Source organism: Lycorma delicatula, chromosome 3 (assembly GCF_047948215.1).
Source record: "Lycorma delicatula isolate Av1 chromosome 3, ASM4794821v1, whole genome shotgun sequence".
NCBI classification, from domain to species: Eukaryota; Metazoa; Arthropoda; class Insecta; order Hemiptera; family Fulgoridae; genus Lycorma; species Lycorma delicatula.
In genome coordinates this window covers 57,785,963-57,799,289 of record NC_134457.1, presented here as the reverse complement: position 1 = coordinate 57,799,289, position 13,327 = coordinate 57,785,963, and the positions used below count along the sequence as shown (strand labels likewise).

Sequence of the window (13,327 nt, the reverse complement as noted above, 5' to 3'; positions counted from 1 at the left end):
AGTAGTTTTTGTTGGGAGTTGATCACTCATGATAAGTTGTTTTATGTATATATATGAAGCATCCCTCGTGTCTGCTTCACTCAAGATTATAATGTAGCAAACTCATTTTCTGACAGTATTAAATTGTTAGAACTTCCAGGTATATAATATCTTTTGCAGCATTTTGATTTTCTGGTAGTAGAATATATTGACTTTCTGAATTACCAGTAACATATAATTTTTCATGAGAAAAACCATCTGATTGTAAATCAATATCAATGTGTTTGAATATATGGCCTTGCGCTTACGAAAGTTTTTAGGAAATTGCAGCCTCTTGAGTTGGTAAGTCTATTGGGATCATTAGTATCCGGGGTATAAGAGCAAGCTCTCCTGCAGCTGGACTTGTCAAAATAGTAACCTCAATGATGTGATTTCACATAGTTTTGATTTGCAACCTCATGCCATTACATAACCTTGGAGGGTTAAGGTTTCATAGTAAAATAATCGGAACTCCCATTTTAAGGTTGAGACTATGAGCTGGAAAACTTGCAGGATTAAGGGAATTCAATAATTTTGGAGAATAGTGGATTGCATCTTGAATATTGATTACAGAATCTACAGATCGATATTCCTTGCTTTGCTCTGCAACATTTCTAAAATCATATTATTAATTTCAAATGCAGCAATATTTCGAGGAGTTATGATAGACCTTTTGCAAAGCAACTTGTATGGTTTTTGTAAAAGCTTACTAGTTTGTGGATTAATATTGGAAATGAGATTATCCATTGTATGCACCATGGTATCAATGTTTTCATTGACAGAAATGTAATCATCATTGTGAGAAAGAGTCCCATTTCCAGTGTTTAATAGTTGTAAGGGAAAGTTAGCCATCGCCACCCCCAAGATGAACTCTAATATTAATTCTTGAGTTAATAATGAGAACAAATTTCCAAAAGGATAATGATTTAAAGCATGCCTGAACAACATTAGCCCTAGTTCCTCTCACGATGACGAGCAATGTTTGGTGAAAGCCTTCAGCAAACATGAATGTTATACCACCGATTAATTTACTGCATGATCTAATATCTCTAAGGGTTTGATAAATGGCTTCAATATGAGCTCAATGATTCATTGTGCATTCATCCCACACTATAAGTTTATCATCTTGCAAAATTTGTTGCAAGTGGACCATTTTTACGAATAGAACAAACAGATTCTTGCCCACGTGCAACATTTAATGGTAATTTAAAAGCAGAATGTGCATTTTTCCACCATTTATATGTGTAGCAGCTATTCCTGATGATGCTACACTGATTGCAACGTTTTTAGTTGAGATAATTTGAGCAAGAAGCAGATTGATTAAGAAACTTTTTGCAGTGTCTGCAGGAGCATCTAAGAAAAAGTTCTTTGGGTTGTTACTACTAACACATTCATTTATATTGTCAAACGCCTGACATTGATCTGGTACTAATTAAAGAAGATTAATACAAATTCTTTCTGTTCATCGACATCAAAAGAAAGTCATAACATTGTATCATAATAATGCTTATGATAGCTTCTTGATTATCACGTGTTTGTGTTTGTAAACTGAAATTGCATAAGTATTTCTCAAATGTAACGACAATGTTTTCAATCTCAATCAGACCTCTATTCAATGTTTCATCTGAAATTGTAATCTCAATGTTATTGGCTTGAATTCGGATTTGATATAAATATCTTTACAAAAATCTTTTTGGAATATTTCTCACAATACATTCGGTTAGACAGAATGACAAAAATCTAATATAATTGCAAATAATTCTCTAAATTTAGGCAGACTGACAGATAATCAGCAAGCGTGTCTTTCCAGTGATTATTATTTTCCAATAACCCAAGTACAGTGCAAGCAGCTTTATTTGTTTGATGTAGGACACCATCAACAATTTTCAAGTAATCTAAAATGTAGGTCTTCAACATTATGCAATAACATATGCAGATGAAAGCATTTCACTTTGGTTTGGATGAATTGTATATACTCTACCCAGAGCAGCATCCTTTTTGATTCCACGAAATCCTTCGATGTCAGTTCTGCGTTTTCTTCTTCTAAACTTGTTATTATTATAGGTATTGTATCTAAGAACTTCAGGATATAACAGTGCCTTAGCGAAGTCATCTGACTGACAAAATTTAAAAAAAAAGCAATAAGAGCAGTCTTCTATGGATTTTCAAGGACTTGGAGATTTTGTTCAGTGAAATGAATACGTTGATAGTTTTCTAAGTGAACAGTAGTGGGATAACATATCCCACTATATTTGATATTGGAAAGTCAAAAATTCGCCAATCGGCCTCAGATATTCATATATATGTACACCATTAATGTACTGATTCAATTCATCTTTTTGATTTTCAACTGAAAAAGTTCCTTGATCTGAACCTTTGGTAATATATTTGCAGATATATTGAATCGCTTGCACAAAGTTGCAAAATTCAACATTTATGTGGGCAAAAAGCAATGTGACAATGGACAATGCGGGGCAATCCATTTATAATCAATATTAATGTTACCTTGCATGTTTAAAGTTATCGTATGAACTTCATTCTGTGGACTTCTCTTGCAATAATTAGAGTAACCGTCATCTGCAGTTTGAGTATTGCAAATGTTCATTCAGGGATACTTTTTTGAACATTTTCCATTTATCATGCATAGTAGTGACCTATTTATATCACCACATGGTTCGTGATACATATGTTTACAAACAATCTTATATAATAATGGGTCAAAATTTCGGGTAGTTCAGCAGATATGATAAAATCAATTTGGTCAGTCGTATTTTAGTTACTAACCCTACCAATATGTGACAATGAGGTAAGCCTCATTTTTGCCACTTGACACTTAGTGCATAGCAGTTGACCAAACCAAATATTTCTTGTTTTGTTTATAAGATCTAGGGGTTTTTTCATTTTCAAATTGAAAACTCTGGATATAATATTGTGTCTATCAGTAGATTTTTGAGCATTGAATAGTTCGTATTTTATTTTTGGTTATTCAGGATTGCATGTAAAAGTTATAAATAAATCTGGATGCCTGTGTTTATGCACATATGTCGTAACTTCTTGAGTTTTCTCATGCATATACCATGGTGAACCAGTAAAAGATGAGGGAAGTATGACACTTGAACCCATGTTATTAGCATTAACATTGGTATCTTGTTGCACAGTATCTAGAAGATGAATGTAATCATCAGCACGTAATCTTTTTGGTTATTGCAAAGAAAGACTAATCTTTCAGTGATCATTTTGGTCATCATGTCAACATAATATTGATTAAATAAGTTTCTGTTATAATGTAAAAAAATTGTCAATGTTATCTCAAACCATAAGTCGATAAGCATAAAATTGTAGGCAGGAAACCTTTATTTGTTCATTATTATTTAGCAGAATAGTTATAATAACCATCTTCATCCTTCAAAAACATAAGGGGATATTGTAAAGGATCATAAGAGCGCTGAAGCTCAGACACATGTTGCATTTGACCGTCAAGACAATATAAGATTATACCTCTAGGTCCTTTATCTTCATCGTTCAGTAAAACAGCGACTTCATTAGTAGGGAGCATTATAACAACCCCTATGCTGATTAACAGTTGCACGATCAGTATGAATTATTATTTTAAATCTTCTGCGTTACTCAAAGGTGTATTGTCAGTATTGCATTTAAACTCTGATCAAATTATTATGTTCCAGTAATACTTGCTGGAGTGCTGTTATTAGTTCCTTCTTCAAGTTTGGAACAATATTAGTACGAAGAGAAGTTTAATCAGCATTAGGAAGGAAGTAAATTTGTAAAAATTGGTAATCAACACCAGGTGCTGGCAATAAACTTCCTATGCGGTGGTAAACTTGACCTTAAATTTTAAACATCGGCATAAAATTCCCTTCTAAAATATGTTTAGCACCGAAAGAAGTCATCTGAGATAAAGTGTTATATTTTCCAACGTTATAGAGAAAATGTTTTGACAAAGGATGAGATCCTAAAACTAAACTATTGATTGGTTCTGGTAGCTCATTCAGTGTAGGAAGTGCAACTTTCCTACCAGAACAACATACGTCAGGTGCTTCATCTTTCCATTTTTTTGCAAAACAATGATTGCATATTTTAATCATTGCACTAATTTGTAAATCATTACTATTAATTTAATCCAAATGAGGATCATATTCAAAAGTAGATCTGAATTTTAAAGTGGCTTTCCTGTATTGTATAGCATTGTAAAACATCCTCCACTCTTCTATAGTCTCAAGTAAATACGGTATAGACATACGCCTCACATCTGTAGATTTTCTACCAATACTATGTCTCTTCCGTCTCGGCATGATTTTAGAAAAAATGTACTCAACAAGTACCGCCAAAATAGATAGATAAATAAGTAAATTTGAATAATAAAATATTTATTGCTGAACAAAAACCCTGAAATTGTTTTCTATAAAAAATGATTGTGTTAGTGTTTGTTTGTCATTTGTGCTCACATTTTTATTTTAGCTGCTATTGGCATAGAGCGGACCAATGGTGGTGCATTGCCGAGTGGCTCCACATGGCTCCTTCCAAGCTAAAAGCAAGCTTTTCTTTATGCTTTCTTCCGCTAGAAGCAGTCCACTGTCAATTAATTTACAGATTCTTTAATTTAATTTCTAAGCATATATTATTTTTATTTATATTTTTATTTACTTATTATTATTTATTAATAAAATAAAGGGATTATTAGTTAATATTTAGCAGTAAAAAAAAATGATTCTTTACTTAGTGTGAGAGAGCCATTGCTCACCGCTCCTCCATGACTCTCTCCTAATGCTAGAAGCAGTCCGTTATCAATTAATTTACAGATTATTTCATTTCTTAGCGTAGATTATTTTAATTTATATTTTATAGGTGCATTTTTATTTACTTATTATTTATTAATTTTATTAATTAAAGAAAGTGATTATTAGTTAATATTAAGCAGAAAAAAAAGGATTCTTTATTTAGCGTGAGAGAGCCGTTGCACATGGCTCCCCCATGACTCTCTCTCGCTAGAAGCAGTCCGTTGTCAATTAATTTACAGATTATTTTATTTAATTTTATAAATTTGAATAATCTATCACTCAAAAAATACTGCCAAAATAGATAGGTAAATAATAATATTTAACTAGTAATAACTAATAATAATAACTAGTAATATTTATTATCTATCGCCAAACAAATATCTCATATTCCCTGAGAAATCGAATGCAACTGCATTAACCTAACCACTGCGCTTATACCAAAGAAATAAATTAAAATTGTTTGATATTCAATAATTAATAATTATCGGCAGTTTATGCTCTTTTGATTAAGTAGACTGAATTTAGCGCAACATGTCTGCCACCTAGTGGAGAGTCAACGTACTATGTATGGAGGTAGTGAAGCATTATCTGTTTAACGTGGTTTTTTTTTGTTGTTTTTAATGTTTTTTTTTTTTTTTTTTGAGATGAAATATATCTATAAACCTTCTCAGTTATGCCAGGAAACATGGGTAAAAATTTGGTTGTGATTGATCAGGTATTTTTTTGTTTATCCACAACAAACAAAACCCCTTCCTCTTTATATAATAGTATAGATAACACACACACACACACACACACACACACACACACACATACAATTCAATTGTTTTTTTTAAAAAACAGTTTGTATTCAAATTTTTTTTGTTTATAAAAATACTTGATTTTAATGTAAATATAGAATTAAATACCAATTGAAGATGTATGATCCTGTGAAAATCGATTCTTGGTATTAATTTGGTAAGTTTAACTTGTTTACTGGTTTTTGTTAGTTAAGTTTCTTTTAATATTAAATTTAATTTACCACAGTGGTCATTATGTTAATGAATTTTCAAAAAAAAAATATATATATATATATATATTTACACACACATATATCAGTAAGTTCTTAAAGAAGCTCTATTTAAGGAAAAGTACTTTATTTTAGCTTTTCATCTTCTTTGAAATAGTCACCTTGTGCAGTAACGCACTGGTCCAATCAACCTCTGGAATGAAGTCATCAGAATGAATGCAGCTTTCACATCAGCTTTTGTAAGCGTGTTGAGAATAACCTCTGATTTGCACTGGATCTCGGCAATGGTGATTACCTTTGATTACCTTTCAGATTCATCTTCACCTGGAAAAGGAAGAAATTCACAGGTGCTAATTCAGTAAATAAGGCAGGTGGAGAAGTAATAATGTGTACTTTACAAGAAACTTACTAACAATGAGTATTCAGTGACAGGTGCGTTGTCATCATGAAGAATCCAGTGTTCTTTGCATGCCACAAATCCGGTTACTTTCACTGAATGTACTCTTTCAAACATCTAAGAACTTGACAAAAAAAATTTCTATTGATAGTCTGGCACAGGGGGGACAAATTCTCAATAAATGTTTATAACATTTTCAGGAGCACTGCTACTGGAAGGTCTTCAGAATTGCACATCATCCTCCAGCGACATTCTTCTGCTTTTGAACATGTGTTCCAATTAAAATATTGTGTGTGTGTGTGTGTGTGTGTGTGTGTGTGACCCATTGCCTCATCCCCATAAACTTTCAAAAGCAAATTGAATGTTTTTGTAGCCAGTTTTCCTAGCTTAACATAAAATTTCATGTTCACTCTTAGTTCCAAATTCTTATCCATGCATAGTTGCAGATTTATCATATACAATTAATCACAAAAACACCAGTTTAACAGCTTTTATTGTAAACACAGCTATGACACTTTACGCACTGCATTATAAGGTGTAGAGGTTAGGCTTACTGCTCACCCAACCCTGTGCTGTCATCTGTTGGTTCTACAGAATTAGTCCGAGAACTTTTTATACACACATGTATATAAAATAGGTTTTATTTTTTTTTAAAACACCAAAATTTAAAAAAATCTTGAATAATTTTTCAATTAGGAAAAAATGTGGTTGATTAAATGGATCAAAGCAGTGTAAGGTTAAAAAAATGAGATATTTTCGGTATAGTTTTCCTGCTTGAGATAGATATACCAAAAGAAAGATTTACTGTACTCTTTTGATTTTTACAAAACCAGTTTTCCTTGCTGTGGTTATTTTAAGATCAGACTATTTATCAAAATTTTTCTACACATAACTACAGTACTACAGTTCTACAGTACAATGCAAAATGTTTTGTGAAATGATTTTATAAGTAATTAGCTTACTTTAAATACAAAATGATATGTTCTTATTTCACCAGCCATAATCCTTTCTTGTGTGTAAATTATTATTCAGCATAAGCCGGATATGTTAGTGATAAACAGGGACTATTATCTAAAATGCTTGTGATATCTTGCATAGGTCTGTAAATTTACCAGGAATAAATGCTGATAGCATGAAATTAACTTATTCAAATGCAACAAAATATATCATCTAACTTTGATGCACATTGATAATTGGTATTTTATGTTTATTTTATATCTCCTTATATTTTCAATGATTTTACTACCTGAACATTTCAGGTGTTCTAGAACCATTAGTTTTTAGGTGATTTGCAAAGGACTATTTTTTTTTATTGTTAGAAAATATGTTTATTTGAAAAATTTCTCTCGTGCAGTTTCTTCATCAACCCCCTAACATTCATTACTATTTTAATCATTTGTAAACACTCCTTTTTTTCACTATTTTTTTTTTTAATTTTATTTTGTCTTATTGAATCCATTAGTTTTGTATTCATGTGGAACCATCTACATTCCTACCTAATTTCATATTTTTTATTACTTCATGTAATTATATCTGTCTCTTCAGCTATTTTTGTTATGACCTGGTGCAATTCTGTTTTATCTTTGCTTTTTATTAATGAAAAGTTGGTTTTTAAATAGTTTTATGAATAGAATTAAGTCATGACATAGTTCATTTATTCTTGGAAAATCACTGAAATGAGCATCCTGAAACATAAATTTAAGATGTAGAGCTAGTTCATAATTATTTTTTTCATCATTTATGATCACTTTAGTCAGTCCAAAATCCAAGTCTTTTTGAAGCAACTGTTCAGACCTTGCGGTTCTCGCAGTACTTTTTCATACATTCCAATCTCCATACCTTTTCTGGTTTTGAAAATGTTTGTGTTGTGAATTTCTTTTTTGTGACTGTGAAGCAAGTGTTTTTGTCCTTGATTTTTTTCATTTAATTTTCTGTTGTCCAGATGTCTTCTGGTGTAAGGCCAATTTCCTTCAGATCCTCTCTTATTTCTTTGATCCATCGCCATCCTATCTTGGTGTTTTTCAAGTTGAGATTGTACTGTACCAGCTGTTTTAGAAGTCTTAAATCTTGCATCATCATCATCATCATCATCATGTGTTCAAAGAATCCTAGTCTCCTCTTACGCATGGTGTCAGTGACAGGTTCAAACTCTTTGTACACAACTTCATTGGGATGATCCACCACTGCCAATGTAGGTTTTCCACTTTTTCTTTCTATTTTCTGGAGTCTGTCGGTCTTTGAGTGTTCATTCAGTTTGAAGAGTGTTTCTGCTACATATGTGGCTTCTGGTTTTATAACTGTATTGTAGTGTTTTATTTTTGCATTTATGGATAGGCATTTTTTACTGTAGGTGTACCAGGTTAATTTTTGTGCTTTAACTATTTTGTTCTTGTTTGGATTAAGGTTTTTTTCAGTTTGGTTGTTTGTTATTATTTCTCCTAGGTATTTAAATTGGGTTACTATTTAGACGTTATTATTGTTTATTTTTACTTCTTTTAATTGTGTTGGTTTTGGGAGTATAATTTCTGTCGTTATTTTGAGGCCAATTTTTTCTGCAATGTTTTTAATTTCTGATATCTTTGTTTTAGCTTCATTGATGTTGTTTGCTATCAATGCCAAGTCATTGGCAAAACCAGCATAATTAGCTTTGATTTTTTGGCCTATTTTTTATTTTTGAGGGGCATTTTTAGAGCCATTCTTCATTATAATTTCTAGAGTGCAGTTGAATAGTAGCGGTGAGAGTCCATCGTGCAGTCCTGTTTTGATCTCAGATTGTTCTGAGTGTTTACCTCTGAATTTCACTTTTGGCTGTGAGGGTCAGTTTTATCACATTTATTAATTTGGGATGTAGTACAAGGTGTCATCGAATTTTTAGTAGGAATTCATCGTGGATGCAATCATATGCTTTCTTGAAGTTTACAAACGTTATCACCTGTGCAAATGTGATCCTGTTGAGGATGATTCTTGAAAGAATTTTATATGTTGAGTCTAGGAGTGAGATTCCCCTGTAGTTGTTAGGGTCTGTTATTTTCTGAATTTTTGTGCTGCGGGTGGATGAGGGCTAACATACATTATTATAAGTATAAAAGTTAAGAAGTCATATTGAATTGTTTCAAAAGTCAGTACATTGTTTTAAAATATGATATTGTAATATCAGCAAATGGTATACCAAATAAATTAATATTACTGATCCTTCAATTTTTTTTTTACTCGCTTCAGAAAAGAAGGTTCTCACTTCAACCAGTATGATTTTTTAAACCATATGCTTGACTAAATGGACTTATTTTAAGGATTATTTTTTTTCTATGGTGGTTCTGGTTGTAAATTTTTTAGACCAATAACAAAAGATGGCATAAATCTATATTGTTGAGGATTTGAAGAGTTTTTCATCTTTCCTTTGTATTCAATTTTTATAGTTCAATGATATATACAGCATTTCATACTGTTTTTCAGAATATTCTCATACAAAGAATCAAGAAAATTAATTGGAAAACTTCATAGAAAAAATTATCCTATTTCCAACCCTGCAGAAAAATGTTACCTCTTGCTTGGAAATTATTACTTAACACATTCCTTTATTTATTTTATCAAGAAGCAGATTTCTTAGAAACAGTTTTTTTTCTGTACGTATGGGTTTTTGTAATCTTATCTATTTAAAATTAAAGTAAAATGCTTAAAAAGAATGGTTAAAATTTAAAAAAAAAAATGCTTATTAAGGTTTTAACTCTGTGGGAGATCCCACATGAAAGAAGGTAGTATGTAGGTGAAGGTTTGTTTTTAATTTGACATCAATCTCAAAAAGTTGAGATTTAAACAATTAAAAGGTTTATTTTTTTCATATTTAGCTGGTTTTCTAAATCCTGTTTTAATTTTTTTTTTAGTTAAAACTTTTTTTAAACTATTATTAATGTGTGTGATGCAACTAATAATTATTTCTCTTTTTAATTTCAGTTGGTAAATGCTTTGACCAGTGTTAGATCTGTTAATAAAACAGATGCAACCAATCTTCTTTCAACATTTGGCTCTTTAAAGAATATAATTCGTGCCCCGGAGAATTCTTTAGCCTTATGCCCTGGTTTTGGTGCGCACAAGGCATCTAAGCTTTACAAAGCCCTTCATCAACCCTTTCTTAAATCTGGTCAGACAATCAGACCTCGTACTGGAATTGCTAAGTTTTTAAAATCATAAAATTTAAGTAAGAGAACCATTTACACTAGGTAAAATAAAATGTTGTGTTGGTATCAGACATACCATGTTGATTGTTTTGAGCTGATATTGATGAAACTGTAGTCTATTCCAAAGTATGGTTTATTCTTACTATATTTTTAGTTAAGTTTTACTGGACAATGTTACTTAGTTAATTTGGTAGTGTATGTGTGTGTATCTTATATATATTTTCTTATATTGTAATTTATGAAATATTAAATATTATTAAATTTCACTTACAAATAAAAATATTAATGTTATTAAAATATTATTGATGAGTTTCAAGGTAAAATTTTTAATTAAAAAAGAGATTGTTATGCTAATGATATTAAATATCATACTTATAATTAAATATTATATACTTATATTAAATATATCATAATATTATACTTATAATATTAAATACTATAAGTTAATTAATGTAAATAATTATAAATAAAAGAAGTTAAAGTGTGATCTTAAATATGGAATACAAAAAAACCTTATAAGTTTGAAATTTAAAAAGGTAGATTGATGAAAGAATAAGAGGTTGCTAGCTAGCCTGTGGTGGTTGAGCGGATAGTTCTGCCCTCAACAATGTGGTAATATTACCATTGAAATTATATTTGTGAAATGAACTTTTCAATAATAATAAAAAAAAGCAGGTAGACAATCCTTGGATGGCCTCAAATACATTCACTACTTCCCGTCCATAGTAACTGGCTGTCTGACTAACTGACTAACTTAGAATGAGAATCATGAATCTTGAGTTAAAAGAAGATTGAGTTTTGTTCCTGGCAACCGCTGGGGCTTATACATATTTGAGCTTCTGATTTAAATAGATGTTTTTGAAACAAATAATTTAATATTAATTGTAGAACGTTGGACTTTCCGGAACAACTTTAAAATTAATCTTGAGTCAAGAGAGGTTGAGTCTTGTTTCTGGCAACCACTGGGACTACTTATACATACTCAGGCTTCTCATTTAAATAGATGTTTATGAAACAAATAATTTTATATTATAGAACATTGGACTTCCCGGAACAACTTTAAAATGAAGATTTCCAATAACTATATTCACCATATATTTACATTAAATTTCTTTATTAATTAATAATAATAATTATTAATAAATAATAACTGTTAAAAAAAAAAATAGCAACAGCTTTGATTTTATTTAATCTAAAATTAGTACACCATAATGCCTTAATATAGAGTAGCAAAGATGTTTTTTTCCTATTTCAATAATGAATAAAAAATAGAAAGTACAAAAGTTAATTGAATTTTTATAATGGTCATTCTTGAAAATGTTTGTGGAATATTAAATGTGAATAATGATTAAAATATATTTTAATAAACCAGTTTAAGAAATAAATAAAAGAAATGTAATAAAGGAAAAATAAAAGAATACAAGTTCCTTTGCTAAGTGCAAATTAAGTTTAACAGGGTTGTCCCCACGACAGTGTTTCAAATGTCAAGATTGTGGCCACACTGCAACATCTTGTTCAAAAACTAATTTGCACTTGATGTGCCATAGAAGAGCACAGTGGAAACTAACAACCAGGAGGAAGAAAAATGTAGGGGAATGCATTCAGCTCATTCATGAGATTGCTCAATTTTTAAAGAAGAGAAGGCAATTCTCAAAATCTGTACCAAGCAGAAGCTATCTTTCCTGGCTGCACAAAGAGAATATAAAAAGACGCTTAACTCCTGGAATCCTTTTGATCCTTTATAGTCTAGTCATATTTACATTTATAGTTGTTAAGTTAAACTATATTATGAACATATTAAAATAAATGAATACTTATATTCACTCTGATCAAAAGCAAACCCAATAAAAATAAATTCAAATCCATCCATTCTAACTAATAAAAAATATAATATTTTGAATAATAATAAATACAATTCTAATTTCATTTATATTTTTTACAGTCTCTCGTATTAGTGTAATTTGTATAATCACAAAATCAGTATTTAATGCAAAATACAAGTTAGGGAGAGGTTGTCAAGTTGAGTGGCAAATAGATATATAAGAAAGTGTGGTTTTATCTCGTGCTTCTACAGATAGCACAGGTTTTTGTTAGTAGTTAAAGTTATTGATAGTTAGCAGCACAGGATGGGACTTTATTATTACCTCTGCCATTAATATTCTGGGAACTTCCAGTTTTCATTCATGTACTTATCTCTATTTTCAGTAAACATGATAATGTTTACTAATTTGTGTTACTGCAGTAAGTGTAACATTTACAGTGTAATTTATATTATAACTATATTTACGGTATATTGTATATTAAGTAACTAATGTTGTTTTTTTTTTCTAAGTTAATTTTCATGTACTGTTTTCATTCTCATTTTCTGTGTTAACTGTTAGCAGGTTCTTATTAAAAAAAAATTTGTTGACTGTACCATTTGAGCTTTCTTGTATAGGAACTATTATTGTTTTTTTTTTTTCTTCTGGTAGAGTAGTAAAATTATATTTTTTAGCAATTTGAAATATGGACTGTGATATAGAGATTAAAAGTTTGTTTGTATAAATTTTTTGTTTGTATGGATTTTAATTAAATATTTAAAAATTTTAATTTTTCTTTCGTGATTTCAACATTAGTTTATATCCACAAATATCTGTTTGTTGGTATAAAGTTATTATTTTTTGTGTAAGTTATCAAGTAATATTGGTTGTCTTTGCTAGATAATGATCTGCATCCAATCATATCCAAAGTTTTACTTCATCTGGAATATTTCAAGAAACACATTCTGTAGAAGAAAGCCATCTGAAAATGTTAATCTTCTGTTGAAATATTTCAGATCATCTTCGCTTTCCTAAATTACAATTCAGTAGTAATTTTATCAAATAATGATATATTATGATATAATAATATAATATAATGATATATAATAACTTGATATATTCAAGTCAATGCC

The 13,327-nt window shown here is 30.2% G+C and overlaps 1 protein-coding gene across 4 annotated transcripts in view; it reads left to right on the top strand.

Annotated features, from left to right (window-relative positions):
* Ercc1 (DNA excision repair protein Ercc1) overlaps positions 1 to 13,327 on the top strand; it is a 108,200-nt gene that overhangs the window by 13,588 nt on the left and 81,285 nt on the right. The window contains exon 5 of one of the 4 annotated variants that reach the window (XM_075359863.1): positions 10,172 to 12,984. The exons of 2 other annotated variants lie outside the window; for them this stretch is intronic. In XM_075359863.1, coding sequence (XP_075215978.1) covers positions 10,172 to 10,408 — 237 coding nt within the window. In that variant the 3' untranslated portion in view covers positions 10,409 to 12,984. Of the gene's footprint in view, positions 1 to 6,135; positions 6,193 to 10,171; positions 12,985 to 13,327 lie in introns of those variants that run through there. One more of the 4 variants, XM_075359867.1, reaches the window with a different exon arrangement.